The sequence below is a fragment of the Melanostigma gelatinosum genome (genome assembly GCF_949748355.1).
Source record: "Melanostigma gelatinosum genome assembly, chromosome: 10".
NCBI classification, from domain to species: Eukaryota; Metazoa; Chordata; class Actinopteri; order Perciformes; family Zoarcidae; genus Melanostigma; species Melanostigma gelatinosum.
In genome coordinates, this window is record NC_136643.1 from 24448000 (window position 1) to 24465318 (window position 17319).

General features: G+C 46.9%; 1 protein-coding gene across 3 annotated transcripts in view; it reads right to left on the minus strand.

Moving 5' to 3' along the window:
• The window catches only part of kalrna (kalirin RhoGEF kinase a), a gene marked incomplete at its 5' end in the record, with an annotated part of 96997 nt that overhangs the window by 64365 nt on the left and 15313 nt on the right, over positions 1 to 17319 (minus strand). For all 3 annotated transcript variants that reach the window (XM_079276714.1, XM_079276713.1, XM_079276715.1), the window contains 8 exons: positions 168 to 290; positions 1994 to 2116; positions 2938 to 3069; positions 3226 to 3309; positions 3449 to 3622; positions 3750 to 3942; positions 5374 to 5488; positions 7188 to 7262. In XM_079276714.1, coding sequence (XP_079132840.1) covers positions 168 to 290; positions 1994 to 2116; positions 2938 to 3069; positions 3226 to 3309; positions 3449 to 3622; positions 3750 to 3942; positions 5374 to 5488; positions 7188 to 7262 — 1019 coding nt within the window. The remainder of the gene's footprint in view (positions 1 to 167; positions 291 to 1993; positions 2117 to 2937; positions 3070 to 3225; positions 3310 to 3448; positions 3623 to 3749; positions 3943 to 5373; positions 5489 to 7187; positions 7263 to 17319) is intronic.

Consider the following 17319-nt stretch of genomic DNA (forward strand, 5'->3'; position numbering starts at 1 on the left):
GGTTGTAACTACATTATGATGTTCTGTGACACTTTGTGAACAGGTGAGCTGCCCAGAGCCTGGCTCTGTGTGACGATCATGCCGCTGACCTCTCCTCATCGCTGCTCTGAGTGATCTACAGCGATGTGACGTGAGCGTTACGGCTGTGATGACATTACAGTAGCTACCATGGAGTTCATGGCAAAGTGGTTGTGCTGAGTCTGCAGCTCCACGGCGTGCTGGTATCCTCGGCCGATCTCCGTGTGACTCTGCAGGAACACTTCCTTGTTGTGGCTGATCCAGTCGAACATCTGCGCACGCACACACACACACACACACAGCAGCAGCATTAATAACATTGCAAACTATGAAGCACATTCATTTCTTGCATTGCATCGGAGCTGAAAGTTGCCTCAGGATCAAATATAATAAAACCTTCTGCCACCAGAGCACATGTGAGGGACCATTGAGCTGTTGAGAGTTAGCTTCCTGTGGATGAAAGCTCTGGAGAAGCTCGTCAGCGGACCTTGAGTTGTGATTTCTTTGTCAAACTTTAATAATAAAGTAAAACGCTGAGGAGTTCTCTCAGCATGTGGAGAGGAAAACAATCTTTTAATTGTTCTGAATTATATCATCACCGGACAGCGTTACATGGTTTTCTGTTGTAAGCCTTTGCATGATGTGTTTGAAGTTGATTGAACTGAAGTTCATAACATTCTGTCTGGCATCAGTCAAGCAGCTGCCCTGACTGACTGTGTGTCTACAAAACAGTCGGTGAGTAACACTGTGACATAAACATGACCCAGGCTGGAAACAAACAAAGGAATATTCCTTTAAAGTGGCGGTGAACTCTGCTTTACCTCATCATTGTGAATAAATGTTGATTGCACAATGTAATGGCGATAGAATAATGACGCTATCGGCGTGTAGATTGGCTCCCTATGAGCCTCGTGTCCACTCTGAAGTTCTGACCCTGAATGAGAGTTCGTTGAAGGAGTTGGAAAGTTCTTCCCCGGCTGATCAGTGCACAGCCTGAGAGGCCGGGACAACCTTCACGCGTTGCCCCTTCGTCGCAAATCAATCTTTGCAGACAGATGGAGGCCGGTCGTGTGGTTACCATGGCTACCACATCGTCCCCCACAGTCTCCTCCTCCTCCTCCTCCTCCTCCGGGCGGTGATCTCCGCAGAGCGAGACACCTCGTCAGGTCCGACCGTTTCTCTGGCTCCTCTGCGAGCGCCGAGTGTTTCCCACAGTGTAAAGCCGTCCACACACCCCCGCAGCTCCTCTCGCTCTGTTTGCTTTCACAGTAAATATTTACTGCTCCTGCATGTGGATTCTCTGAGTGGAACGACACACCAAGTCAGCTGACGCCCGTCTGTGTGTGTGTGTGTCTGTGTGTGTGTGTGTGTGTGTGTGTGTGTGTGTGTTTGGTTGTACAAGCTGCAATCTCATCCACGACACTTTGGGTTCTACGAAACACATGCAGCTCTGTACAGAGGCGGGGCTACAGGTTGAAGTCATCCTGGTGATATCTCGGTATTTATTGGGTGTGCAGACGTCAGTCATCACTCTGCAGTAGTCACTGATGCAGTGTTTCTACAGCTGTGGAGCGGCGTTTACAGAATAAAAGCATTTCAGAGGTTGCAATTACCTGTAATGTCTTAAATACCGACCTCTGCCCATCACAGGCTGTGATCTTTCTCTGTATAGTATTTTGGAGTGAGTGTGAACAGGCTGGTATGACAAAGATGAACGTGTTCCCAGCATTAAGTCACAACCGCAGCTACTCGCTTTACTGGTGTTGTAAAGTGAAGCAGAACTGGCTGCTTTTAACAGCCAACCGTGTTCCTCTGTTTGGATGAACAGGCTAATTCATTCGGTTCACTAAGGAGTATCCGGAGACGTTTACGGTAACACAGTAACACTGTGTGAGACTTTCGAGCCGATGCCTTTTCTCTGCGTGACGCGGCCCCAGTGATGGTTTCCGCTCCGCCTTAGTGACGTCACGCTCACCTTCTCGGCATCCTGTTCGAACAGACGGAGCTGGAAGCACTGGTCCAGCTTCAGCTTCCTCACGTGCCACATCTGATGGAGATGCTGCCTCGTGGAGTGAAGCTTATCCAGCAGACTGGCCACCTGGCGAAAAGCGGGAATGAAGAACTGTTAGACGGCGTTTCTTCCGATGTCTTCCAGCCATTTGGAGCGGAGTGCAACTGGTTTAATTGGGAGAAAAATGACGCTGTACATTTCACCCTCCAGTTTGACAGGAAATCCTAATGTCTAATACACTCAAACCACCCCTTAACTGTTTGTATTGCTCATTTGAATGTACATTAAAGGGTCCATTTAGTTTTTTTCAGCCCTATTTTCCCCAAGTCTTTGTGTTTAAGAGACAAACCCTTAAACCGGCTGCAATGTAATCAAACCGGGCAATTCCTCAAAGTCAATTTCACTGACAGTGCTTGTTTTAGACACTGACAAGCTCAGGTTGATGTTGGAAGTGTCTGACAACACTTTGGAAAGAACGCTACGAGAAATAAACACTTTATTTTTCTCTCAAACATTGTGTCATGTGACTCGTTGCTGGAGGACAACGGTAAAAACGTAAGCGAGAGCTGTTGAGAGTTTGGTGTGTTGGAGTACAGAAAGTGAAACTTTGTGTTTTCTCAAAGATTTTCAATGTCACGACTGAATATTTGGCCGATTTCAACAAAGCAGATGTGACGGGAGATTTCAGAGCGAGACTTCTGAAGAGCGAGACACACAATAACAAACGGACCGGATCGAGAGAAAGGAAAAGAACAAAGCTTGTGTTTCTCTGTCGAGCTCTTCCTATAATGTTGTCAGACACTTAAAACAACAATCTGAGTTTTGGAGGCCATTTCCCCCCCAAACTGTACCATGTTTAAGATGTGACATTTAAAAGAGATTATATTGATCAGCTGGAGTGACTTTACCTTGGGCACCAAGCTCTGGAAGTCAGCAGAGCCTGAGATACAGTTCCTCCCTGAAAAACCATCACTCGATCGGATACACTGCAGCAACCTCTGGCCCTCCCGGTCCAACTCTTCCACTGGAGCCTTCAACACCTACAGGACAGAATTAGAGGACTTCAGTGTCTTAACATGATTCAAAGTTGTATGTATAGATGACACAACCAGCTCTAGCCCAGCGGATGCAAATGCAACGAATCTATGAAGATGCCTGGAGTTTGTATCGGACTGTCCTGACAGTTGCTCGCTGACCTTTTTCTTCAGCAGCGTGTGCTCATCTATCAACCGACGAGATCCCTCCACATCTGCCGGAAACTCCTTCTTGGACTGAAGCTCCTGCAACACACAGTACAACGTTTTCATGTTGGCATGAACTGTTCCTTTAATCCTTTCAAACCTTCCTTCCTTCCATCCTTCCATCTTTCCCTTGATTAGCTAGTCATTCATCTGCCCATTTATCTGTCCACCCCCCCACCTGCAGGTCTTCCAGTCTGGACAGCAGGTGAACAGCATTGGATATGAACTCCTCCAGAGAGACTCTCAGCTCCATCCACTCCTCGTGGTTGTAGTCCAGAGAGCCTTCAAAGTCGTCCGTCAGCTGGGAGGGGTCCACCAGTTTGGACAGACCTTCAACTGACACCATGCTGGTCTGGTGAACAGGAATTCAAAAGAAATGTCAAAATGAATGTTTGATTTTAGCAGTTATTGCTGTCGGAAGACGTGGAATCTGAAGTGAGACTATGTGTTGGATGAAACACTCAAAGAAGCCCGCTGACCTCAAAGGAGAACTTCGCACTGCCGAAGTTCGTCTTCTGTTTCTGCCAGAAGTTGTCCGGTTTGATGATGAGCGCCACACAGATCTCAGCCGGGAAAAACTCCTGCAGGGTCTTCAGCAGAGGCTTGATCAGCTCCCACTTGGAGCCGCGCATGTCGATGATGACGGTAAAACCACGTTTACACACGTCCTCGCTGATCGGAGAGGCAGCAATCGGACAAGACAGAAGACGAGGCGAGGAGAAAGACAACCGACAAGTTCAGAGGAAAGAAGGAAAAATCTCCTAAACAGAGAAACCAATCATGATTCTTGCTTCATCCTCGTCAGTCATCAGACTGTTGCACCAGACTAATTACTGCGAGAAACCTTCAGGGAACCAGTGTAAGCAGTAGTCTGCACTGCTCTACAGGGACGCAGCAGAGGCCATGAGCTTGCAATCTGTCACTGATACGTACTTAGTGAAATACAATTATTTATTTCTCAGAGTATGCCTTTCGGTAAGCAAATTATAAACAGTTTCTTCACCGGGAACACCGACATCCTGAAGTCTCCACTGTTTCCAGTCTTAATGTAATACTAAGCGGACTGGCTACGTGCTGTACAGTCTGATATTCACAGCACAGTTATGAGAATGGCATCAATAGTTTCATCTCTCCGGGAAAAGCGTGTGGGAAACGTATATTAATCTTTGTAAATATCTAAACAAATGAGATAAAAGGGGGAATTTTAACGAAACAATGTGTGATACCACATGTGATAGATGGGACAGCAGCTGTAAACTGGTGACCAGAAGCTGCTCTGAAACCAGTGCGAGAGCCAGATGTGTACACTCCATGTGTACACTGGAGTGTACACATCTGGGCCTTCAATCCATCTGCTGCTGATTAGATGGTAAAGATACACTGGAATGACCTCAGCTCCACACACACTCACACACAACCTCTATTAATGAAAATTCAACAAAAGCACATCCACTATCGTCCGCCTCGGGGAAGCACAAACTCCGCTCGTCACCATGGAAACAGCAGCTGGATTAGCGGCAGTAATCAGAGCGGGGCTGGCGGGGATCAAACAATAACACACATTTTGGGTTTAGTTTGGTTCAGTCACACTGTGTTCAAGTCAGCCAGGTGTACGTTTTAAACTTCAACATCAGTCTCCGTTTGCATTACGAAAACTCTCCCTGCTGCTGCATTCAAGGACACTCTGACATCTGATGATTTAGTCAGCTGAGGAAAAAAAGAGATTTGGAGAGTTTTCTCCAGACCAGCTCGTTCTGCGTAACGTCCTCAGACCGTGATGAGGGCCGGCGAGGATTAAACGGACTCCGAGCGAAGTGTGACAGACTCGCTGCTGTCCGCTGCAAACACTGCAGCTCTCATGCTGATGCAAATCAAACGCTGCTCTCTGTCTGCTGCTGTGATGTTGAAGAGAGGAGCGTTTGACTTCCGCAGTGTGGAGCCAGCACTGAGGCACTCCGCATGCACTCCACCCCGCAACCTCTTCCCTGCGAGACGCCCAGTTTAGTAAACTCGGCACGTGCTATTTGTGCGTGTGTGTGTGTGTGTGTGTGTGTGTGTGTGTGTGTGTGTGTGTGTGTGTGTGAGAGATGGAAATGTGTGTACCTGGGGACAGTAGAAAGGTAGGTCACCAGCCTCCTCAGGTCCTCCTGTTTTATTCGGTCGTGGTTGCTCCTTGCAGGGAATGTCACGATCGGTCCGCCTCTTTTATCTCGCCCACCTTCGAACGCACACAATCAAATGATGACGCGTGATGTTTAATGTTTGTATGTAGTGTTTAAAAAGCATTCATATGTTCATTTCTATGGTAGTAATGTAGCTTTAGCAGAAGTAGTAGCAGTGCCATTATATAATGGCAGTATTCTTAGCAGCAGCAGTTTAAAGTTGTACTACTGCTACAGCATTGTCAGACTGAAGTTCCAGAATTAAGAAGATGTTTTTGATTGTAAATGATACGATTCAACTGTCAGCCGAAACAGAAATCTACATTTGTATGAGATGTACATTGGAATGAAAAATGAAGCAACGAGTTAAGCTTGATTCCATTACTCTCCACTGTCACTCCTTCATCACTGAGGAGTATCGCTGGATCAGTGCTAATCTGCTCTTACTTTACACTAACAGCTTTAATATCTCTGTGTCTGAAACAAAAGTCCCATCACGGCTACACCGGCCGGGAAACACACTTTCCAAAGGCTCCGAAGGCCGTCCGGAATACAAGCTCTCGCTCTCCCCGTCTGTGATAAACGACGTGAGTAGAGATGTTTTGGTCAGATTAATGTAAGAAACACAAACCGCAATGTTTATCAAACTGCTACTCAGTCGTGGAAAATGGGTCTGTGTGTTTGAGCGTGTGATTTGGGAGGAAGCACGCTGCTGTAATCTCGGGAGGAATCTTGATGACAGATTGTTGTTGGCACTCTGTCTTTAACATTCTCTCTCTCTCTCTCTCTCTCTCTCTCTCTCCCTCTCTCTCTCCCTCTCCCTCTCTCTCTCTCTCTCTCTCTCATTCAGTTACCTTTTCACTGGTACACATAACGACAAACAGGATTAAAAGAACCAGTACTGCAACTGATGAAATGTTAAACGGTGCTTAAATCTTGCACCACAGTGCCAGTACTTTGTATATGTAATACAAATATTCCTTTCCAATACTGTAGTACGAGCCTGCACATGAACTTTGTTGTGTAAAAAGACTGCATTGTGTAATAACGACACAAAATGTAATACATTTTCACTCCATAATGTAACAACACGCAACTCCTGCATTTGAAATAACCATTGCAATATGTAATAATGTATCACAAAAAGTTTCTCAATAAAGTCACAGAAACACAGAAGCATATATCCTTTTGTTCGTTGTTGTTTTTTAGCAATCTTTGCTCCTCACTTCACGGCTGCTGTTTCAGTACATCTTTCATAATTTGGAGGGGGTACAATCTTTAGTGAGGTCAATGTTCTGAGGTCATGTGACGCTGCATCTTGTTTGTTCAGAATCTAAATACATCACACGGCTGACGGCCCGCGGAGTGAAACAGTTTGTGCGTCTGCTTTCCCTGCTTGCTTTGGCAGGCGGTGATGCGCCGGAGGGGAGAAGTTCACGGAAGTCATGTTCAGGGTGTGAAGGGCCTGTGATGATTCTCCCTGCCCGTTTCCTGTCTCAGGAGGTGTGCAGGTCTAGGCCCAGACATCAGTGGTTTAAAGGCTGACACGGCGCTATTGAGTATGATGAACATTTACCATCATATACCATTGCAGCTCCTGGAGTTCTGCCCACTGCCTGCTGTATTTTGATATAGCTTTCTATGATCTCAGTGTCTTAGGTGTGATCTCAAACAACTCTGGCATACAGTGTGTGCCTCCGGATTCCTGTCTTGGACTGAATGTTTGGTGATTGAAGCACACCGACTGAAACTCACCTGACACGAAGGCTACTTTCTCCTTTAACACAGGAAGGACATCAGACGCCTTGATGCCTTCAGTCCTCAGTGACCCTGAGTAGAGACAGAGAGAGAAAAACAGTGGAGCCTTTAGTATTAATCCCATTATCAGATCAACATTCCTGTGAGAGAGAACACGCCCACACTCATCTGGCTATTACCAGACTACAAAGACGCTAAAACAGCAACAAAAAGAGGCTAAACTACTATAAAGTCTATGGCAGAGGTGGTGGGTTCTGTGCCAAGGGGCTCATCATCTCATGATCTGCCATTGATTGAAAGCATTTAACACCTACGTTAATTGTTATATAACAGTATGGTGGAAGAAGTAACAGTAGAAACAGTATAAAGTGAAATGAGAGTTCATCTTCATTCTTCCACCCTTTGTTATCTCTTCATGATTCCATTCCCTTGGTCTTGTTCTCTCTCTCTCTCTCTCAGTTCATCTGGTCATCCGTCTGTCATCTTATGAAATCTCTCTCTCCCTCGTTCTTATTTATGCTCGCTTTACCCCCTCACCTCTCGCTCTCGCTCTCTCTCTGTAGAAAAAAAGCCGAAATGTCCATGTCATGCTGTGTGTATGTGCATGCGATACGCTGTCCTGGCTGCAAAACACACTCGCACACAAACACACACGTTTCAAGAAAATTCCACAGTGAGAACGCAAAGTCTGCAAAATATATCTCAGGACACCGAAAGACAGATAAAAGTCAAATCCATGTTTTAAAGCGCCAACATCAACACAAACCTGTTTTATATGAAATAAAAAAACAGGCCACAAAAAAGTGAGGCTGAAGGGACAATATTAACATTCAAATGTAACATTCAAATGCCAACCGGGTCCTACACACAATCTGGATGGATTCTAGCTCAACATAGATCTTAAACTTGCACACACATGCACCACTTACAGCGCAGCGTTAGGGTGAACACAGCGACACAGTCAGCTCCATTTGGCACCAAATAAATGTCATCTGACTGCTCACTTTGACTGAAAATGGGAATGAATGGATCTAAAAAAAACACACACACACCAAGTCGTTTCTGCTAGCTTGTTGAAGCTAGAAGAACATGTGTTGTTATATCCACGAAGACTTACATTGGAGGCTGTATACAAGAATGTGTGCAGTAAGAGACGTTTCATATATTTTGTCCATCCCCTTTAAATCAATAAAGGCAGACTTACTATCAAATTATTCACGTTTATTAAGAAATATTAATGAACATACTTGTATAATACATCTAAAAATGCTTGCTTTCTCTGTAACCGTTGTTGGTAACCAGGAAAAAGGTGATGGAGAGGATTATGCAAATAGTTACAACTGTCGATACATGCGGACACACCAGCAGAAGGGCACACAATGCGCACACACACACACACACACATGTTTTTGCCACTCAGGATGACGTTGCATTAAGTCAAATTCCTCCCCTATGCAATTATTATCCTAACTTTAACCACAACCACAATATAAACACAACCCTGACCCAAACCGAAAACCAAGACTTAACCTATAAAATGGAATGGTTTACATTGTGGGGACCATCTTTAGAGGGAGGATAGTCCCCACACTGCGACTGTGTGAACAGAATTTCGTCCCCACAACACACTGTGACAGCCCCCGGGGTGGCAAGGGGGTTTCACGACAACACGGACCAATAAACACAACCAGTCGGTAGATAAATGGTGCAAGTGAGGTTTTTACTGAAGATAGAGAGTGGATAGAGGTAGGATAGACACTCAACAATACACTGTCCGCTTTCCAGAGGGATGGTCGGGGTTCACTTCCACGGTTCGGTGCACAACGGGTATTCCTCATACGGTCCAGGGCGCGGGCAGGAGCAGGGTAGTCGTACAGGCAGGGGTCGGGAGCCGGGCGGGTAGTCAGACGTTCCAGGGTGATCAAGGGGTAAGCCAGTTGTCTCCAATGCGTTTGCTGTGTCTCCGTCTCTTTCCACTCCTACTCTCTCTCCTAGTTTCCTGTGTCCGGGGCCCTTTTATAGTCCCCTCCTCCTCCTCCGATAGGGTGTGGTCGCTCCCTCGGCTCTCCTCCTCAGGTGTTGCTTGTTTGGGCTGATGGTGGTTTGGCGCTCTTTTCCACTCCCTGACATGGGGCTCCGCCTCCATGTCCGGCAATATCGTCCCTCTACCACTTCTCCTCTGAGGTTGCCCCTCCGGCTGCCACATACCCCCCCCCTTAAATCCGACCTGGGGGGAGGACTGCTCCAGGAACCTAGGGCGTCCCGTCTAGACAGGGCGTCCGCGTTTCCATGAGCGGCCCCGGATCTGTGGACAACAGAGAAAGCATATGGTTGAAGGGATAAAAACCAGCGTGTGACCCGGGCGTTATTGTCTTTTGAACGGGACATCCATACCAGGGGGGCGTGGTCCGTGACCAGGGTAAAGTGTCGTCCCAGCAGATAATATTTCAACTCCCCCAGAGCCCATTTGATGGCCAAACACTCCTTCTCGACCGTGGCGTATCTCGTTTCTCTCGGTAATAATTTTCTGCTTACGTATGTGATCGGGTGCTCCTCTCCATCCCTCAGCTGGGACAGGACGGCACCCACCCCGGTCTCGGAGGCATCTGTCTGTACCACCAATGGTTGCGTAAAGTCCGGGGTCACCAGCACTGGTTCAGAACAGAGTACTTCCTTCAGCTTCTCGAAGGCGTCCTCGGTCTCTGCCGTCCATACGATCCGATCTGGCAGTCGGTTTTTTGTTAGGTCCGTCAGGGGTGCTGCAAGAGCAGAGAACTGGGGAACAAACCGTCGATAGTAGCTAGCTAGCCCAATGAATGCTCGTACCTGTTTCTTTGTGCGGGGGCGGGGCCATTCCCGGATCGCCTCGACTTTCCCTACCTGGGGCTTGACGCAGCCGCGGCCGATGGTGTACCCCAGGTAGTCAGCTTCCCGGAGGCCGAGGCGACATTTCTTGGGGTTGGCTGTCAGCCCCGCCCCTCGCAGAGCTTTCAGGACGGCTTCCAGTCTTTGGAGGTGAGCCCCCCATTCCTCCCCGTGCACGACGATGTCGTCCAGATAGGCTGCCGCGTATTCTCGATGGGGACGTAGTACCTGGTCCATCAGTCTCTGGTACGTGGGGGGGGCTCCGTGGAGACCGAACGGCAGCCTCTTATAGTGGTACAGTCCCATGGGCGTAGTGAAGGCCGTTTTTTCCCTGTCTTCGGGGGCTACTGCCACTTGCCAGTAGCCTTTAGTCAAGTCGAGGGTGGTGATGTATCTGGCCCTCCCGATGCGCTCTATCATCTCGTCCACCCGGGGCATCGGGTAGGCATCGAATTTTGAGATGGCGTTGAGCTGCCTAAAGTCATTGCAGAACCTGACCGAGCCATCGGGTTTCGGAACCAACACTATAGGGCTGCACCACTCGCTCGTCGAGGGTTCGATGATGTCGGCCTCCAGCATACTCTGTACCTCCCTCTCTATCGCCCCCCGGCGGGCTTCGGGGATGCGGTACGGCCTTAGCTTCACCTTCTTCCCGGGCTCGGTGATTATCCGGTGTTGCACCAGTGTGGTGTATCCGGGGTCCGGGGAGAACACGTCCCGGAACCGATCCACCATTTCCCGGACGTCCTGCTTCTGCCGGGGGGTCAACTCTTCTCCCACGGGTACCTCGACTGGCTCCGTTTTTCCTGGGAGGGTAGAGAGAGAGAAACAGAGCATGGCATCCCTACGCACCCATTTCTTGAGCAGGTTCACATGATAAACCTTCGTCGGGTGCCTTTAGTACCAGCGTGACCCCGCATCGCTGTAACGCTTCCGCTTTCAACACCCGGAAGTCAACTTTTCCAGCGCGCTCTAAGTCCTGATACGTTACTTGCGTTTCGTTGATCAAAAAGGGGGCTATCAACTCAGCCCAGTGCTCTTCTGGCCATTTTTCCCGGAGTGCCGTTGTCTGGAATATCTGAAAAAATATTTCCACATCGTCAGCTGCCGTCTGCTTGAGAAGGAAGCGCGCTGGGTTGGCTTTCTCCACGGTACGTTGCTCCTGTTGTGTCTGTAACATGCCCTTGATGTCGCTTTGCATCGCCTCCGCGCGTTCGGTTTGTACCGCCATATACTGCTCCATGTGTACTTGCTGTTGGTATTGTTGTTGCTGCTGTGCTTGGAGGATTTGCATTTGTACTTGCATGGCTTGTTCGTGGCGTTTTTGGGTTTCCTGGTTGCTAGCGATTAGCCCCGCTAGCAGCTCTTGAAATGGCACCGGGGTGGCCATGCTTACTGGGTTGGTCGGTCTATCGGTCAGTGTTGCCAGAACCGGACTGTGCCCACATTCTCCACCAAATTGTGACAGCCCCCGGGGTGGCAAGGGGGTTTCACGACAACACGGACCAATAAACACAACCAGTCGGTAGATAAATGGTGCAAGTGAGGTTTTTACTGAAGATAGAGAGTGGATAGAGGTAGGATAGACACTCAACAATACACTGTCCGCTTTCCAGAGGGATGGTCGGGGTTCACTTCCACGGTTCGGTGCACAACGGGTATTCCTCATACGGTCCAGGGCGCGGGCAGGAGCAGGGTAGTCGTACAGGCAGGGGTCGGGAGCCGGGCGGGTAGTCAGACGTTCCAGGGTGATCAAGGGGTAAGCCAGTTGTCTCCAATGCGTTTGCTGTGTCTCCGTCTCTTTCCACTCCTACTCTCTCTCCTAGTTTCCTGTGTCCGGGGCCCTTTTATAGTCCCCTCCTCCTCCTCCGATAGGGTGTGGTCGCTCCCTCGGCTCTCCTCCTCAGGTGTTGCTTGTTTGGGCTGATGGTGGTTTGGCGCTCTTTTCCACTCCCTGACATGGGGCTCCGCCTCCATGTCCGGCAATATCGTCCCTCTACCACTTCTCCTCTGAGGTTGCCCCTCCGGCTGCCACAACACATAAACAGACTCACAAAACACACACTCTCCTCAGTGGCCTTAAAACAATGTGGCAATAAACAATAAACTGCAAGAAAAAAAAGGACATTTCAGAGAGAAAGAGATACATTTATATTGGCCCCTCGATAAGTCCCGCCCCTCGAATGCGGACTGGCCAATCGTAGCGTAGCATCAGACAGGAGGTATACTTTTTAATGATTGTAACAGTGAATAAAGACCCACCCGGCTTTACAGGAAAAGTGCTGTTCCTTAATTTCACTGTTTTCTGTCTCTGTCAGCTGATGAGGTCGTTCCCTGTGTTATTATTATTGTTCCCTGTGTTGTTCACTGCGATTTGTAGCTTTAGCTTCTATCTTTATCTTTTTAACCTGTTTTCACAGCTGAATCAAATGTGGAAAGACTTTTGACTCACACGGTGAATTTAATGACTTCTACAGTCGACATCCAGTGAAGTCATTTTTAATTGTTTGTGATTTGTAAATTGTACAATAAAAAATAAAACCAGCACTACATTTTACGGACTGAACTTTCAGCACCAGTTTTGCACGATATTATCTTACTTATCACCTTCTGCCAGGAGTCACTCCATTACTCACGGAGCAGCGGGAGCTCCGTCATCTTCTGGTTTGTTCATTAGATGGTATAAAATCATATTGATGCACACAGCTGCTGTTGATATTAACTCATCACTTCCTAAATATACTTTATAATACATGGCTGAAGAACTCAGTGGCCTTTTATTGTGAAAACCACTTCAAGAAGTGTTTTTAATACGAGCCAGGTTGGTTAACGTTCACTCAAAAGTTAATCGAGACATTTTTCTGGATTCTTTGGAGGTAAATGGTAAATGGGAGAGAATTAATAAGCAACAGAGACTTATGTTTCATCTCATGAACAACAGTGGCCTTTAAGCACCTGGAGTAAACTAAATCCTGTCACAGGAGGTCTGTAGTTCAGCAGTTTTGTTTTGGAGAAGAGAAAAGCTTAATACACACAAATGTGGTCCGATCGAGAAGTTCAAAAGACTTTGTTAGGGCAAAACTCTAACTTTGAAAAAGCAATAAAGAAGAGTAAGAGCTGTGGACACACAGAGGGCAGCATGTCGGCTCTGATCACAGCTGCAGCTGCAATGGTCTGCATCTGTTCACAACATTAAATAGGCTGATGATGGACCAGCAGCGAGTGACGAATCTTAAAGTCTCTTTAACCACATTTTCAGTCAACGCAGAAGCTTAGGTAGCTGCTTATTTAAGGTTTTTCATGTTGTTCAAAGAAATATGACTACGGTATTCAAAAGGACGGGTCTATTTGTTTTGTTGTTTCTTGGGTTTTTATAGGATTCTGTAGTTTCCCTGTGGTGTTCCTTATGTGTTAATTTTGTGATTGAAAGAAAGCAGAGGCTGTAACGTCAAGAAAGGACACAGTGTAAGAACTAAACCTTCCTTTCTCTCGCCCTCTCTCTCAGCACACAGTTAGGTCAAACAGCAGTGTGGCCAAACATTCAATCCAGTTTGGGTCTCAAGTATTTAATAACTGTCATGCATGTTTTTGTTCCTATCTTGGCTCTTCTTTCGGTCGATCTCACACACACACACACACACACACACACACACCTTTGATCCATCCAGCATGTGTTTTCTCCATCAGAGATGTTCACCGCATATACACACATCCAGCGTATGTTTGTACAGTAGCAGCACAGCAGTGATTACAGCAGCATATGGCTGTTAAACACACAAGACTGACTAACCCGGGGCCATTGAATGGACTTGACACACACACACACACACACACACACACAGAGCAGGGAGACTGAGCTTAAATCCTCAGACAGAGGGAAAACCTGAATCTTCATCTTTGCTGCCAAGCTGCCCAGGAACAAGGCAGTCCACCTTCTGTGTGTGTGTGTGTGTGTGTGTGTGTGTGTGTGTGTGTGTGTGTGTGTGTGTGTGTGTGTGTGTGTGTGTGTGTGTGTGTCCTTACACCGAGGCTGACATCATCCAGAAACTCTCTGAGACATCTGCTAGCGATCGGTACACCGATGAACTAACGTTAGCTTCACACACACCTTTAACTGTGCACTCCTTAACAGTGTGGTAACTACGGTTGGTAAAGTCATGTAGCTCCTGGTATCCATAATTGAGAAAAAAAAAAGCATCTGCTGTTCAATGTCTCATGTAAACAGAACATTGGTATAAAACTTAAACTAAATTTAAAGAAATTAAATAATTGGCAACAAATTGAAGTTGTCAAAGGTCAGGCTTTTGTGACCTTTTGATGATAATTATTATAGACCTATGTGTCCATGTTAGAGAATTTAAATACACATTCACAACGTGATGTGAAAACAATAACTTGACAAAAGACAAAGCTTTTACTCTCACAACGTAAGTTTCCCATCAGCACCATTTCAATCCGTGATGATACAGATTGGACCAAATCCTCTTTGATGGGGAACGAGATCCGCTAAATCGTTCACACTGCTGTCAAAATGTGGTATTCTGTGAACGAGTCCTGCTGGAGATCATCATAATCTGTGTCTACAGTCCGATTACTAACTGTGGATCATCGGCTCTCTGTGGCGCGCACACACACACACACACACACACACACACACACACACACACACACACACACACACACACAGGTTAGCCTGGGCCTTTTAGGAGTGACTGTACAACTCATAGCTGTTAACTTTGATTTCTCACACAGGCTTCAATCTGAATTATCCACAGACTTCCTGATGCTCTTTTTCCTCAGATAATAAAACATTTATAGAATTATAGCTCAAGATGCAAAATAACACGGATATATATGGGCTCCAAAAACTGCTGAAAAAAACACAACTTCACAAAGTTAATGTTCTGTAAAGAGAAACACTGCAGCACTTTCTGCAAGCGAGCCCACCGAAGCACACAGAAACACACAGTGTGTCTGTGATCACTGATTTACTGCCTTACAACATTTCAAAGAGATAAAGCTACACAAAAACCACTCTGACCACTCCAACCGCTCACACACACACACACACACACACACACACACTCAGAAGTCTTTCAGAGGGCGTTCATGTTTTTTTCATTTCGTTGTGGGAATAAATGTTGCTCTAATGTTTTGTCCCTGTGGAGTTTTTGTGTCTTTTTGTGTGGGCTCCGTTCATGTAGCTCACTGGTTGCTCTACGGTTACATCCGATCTCCCCGACAACCTGGCAAGTAACGGCGTCCGGGCAGGTAACCTGGACGTGGTGAGACATTGGAACATGCAACTTTCATACGTCATAAACACACACACATTTCATTTCATATTCCCACAGGAAAGTAAAAAAACACGTCAGCGTTCAAGCATGAATGGGCTCTGGTGTGTACATGTGTTTCTTTTGTCATAGCAAGGTCACACAGTCAGGAAGTGATGTCACTGTGTGTGTGATCCATTTTATATATTCTTATGTCTAACTACAGGGGTAAGGTCACAACACACACACACATGCGGAGAGACGTAGCTGGTGCTCAACGTTTCCAGACGTGTAGATGTCAAAGGTTAGCATGTGCTCCTGCTGGAACCATTAACACGGCTAGAAGCAGTTCTGTTAACGTTCTGTTCACGTCGGCCTGTCAGAGAGGAAGCTGTTCGCCAGACAGCGAAGGTGACACCGAGTATGCTCAGACAGCCAACAGACGGCAGGGTTTGTTTTTTGTTATTATGGAAGTATAAATCTCTATGAATACGATGTACATTTATCTAAGGGGAGAGGCTCATTTCCCAGCTTGGCACGACTGAGAGCCAGAGTGTGTGTGTGTGTGTGTGTGTTTATCTCTCTCTCTCTCACACTCTCTCACACACACACACACACACACACACACACACAGGTCATGTGAGTGCCTAAATGTCTTCAGAAGGCAACAGGTGAGGCCGTCTGCACCCATAGCAGCAGCTGCCCCGACGCGGGGACAGGGGCCCGGGGCCCGGGGCCCCGTCATATCCAACGTTGCTTTGCTCCCACGTTGAAAGCATTCAAAGCGACACAGTTCATCATCTTGGATGAATGAATGTGGAAAGCTGAAATTCCCCAACAGCTTAGGCTGAGCAGTTAATAACAGTTTGCACCAAATCAATCAACGACGTCGTCGTCGCAGGTTTGATCGAACAGACGCTCGTCGCCCCGGTGGCGTCAGCGTGTGTTGACTGTCAGGATTAGGTTGCATCAGCTGTTTGCTTTCTGCTTTCGGATTCAAACACAATCGCAGCAACAGATACAGTCAGTAATGTAAACACGGGGGTCACTGCAGCACGACTTAGATGACACATTTAACAGAACAAGTGTTTTCTAGGTTTGCTCTATTTAAACCTGTTGTTAATCTACATCCGGATTTCTTAAAAATGCATCCTGCTGTCGTAAGCAAGACCCGCTAAATGTGTGTTGTATGATGTGGTAAGGCCATGTCATGATTTACATCCTGTGTTTCATTTACTTTGTGATAGAGAGCAATGATTCATAGAACTGGAGTTACATCCAAGTCACGTGTCTCCCGGGGGTTGAGAGGACGCCTCAGTGTGTGTGTGTGTGTGTGTGTGTGTGTGTGGGCGGGCGTGTCCCATGTCCATGCGTGTATGCTACGTGCTGATCTGGAGTCAATTTGTGGACATCATTTGTGTAATATGCATGCAAATACATCTACAAAACCAACATTATACTCTGGGCAACACTTTACAAGTAGCCCAATTCTGCAGGAAAAACTTGGACCTGGTGCATTTTGTTTTTTTCTTATTTATTTAAGAGACGGAGCAACAAGTCATTCAATAATAACTGTAGAATGTCAAGCAGAAGATCAGCAGCTGCTTGGTAGAAAACAGTAAGCAAAGCATGTGTGATTTAGCCAGACATTCTGGCGTTTACCGGAGGGATGTTCTGGATAAATTGCCGATAACGTCAAAGTGACATTTAATCTCCCACTTGCTGTGTTCCAAACAGCTTCCAATTTGTGTTCAAAGAGTTTGTACTTAATGTAAGTGTTTCCTACATACTTACATTTTTCATGCAGACCTGCTCATCACACCGCCTGCTACCTCGTTGCTGGTATCAGCAGCTGATGTATGGCTGACAGAGAGGAGAGCCCATGCAGCTCGTTATCTCTAATGAACCTTTGTAGACGTACTGCCGCGGGTCTTTCTGCCAGCCGGTGCTACTGAACCATCAAACTACAGGCCAATAATGCAACTAGCGTT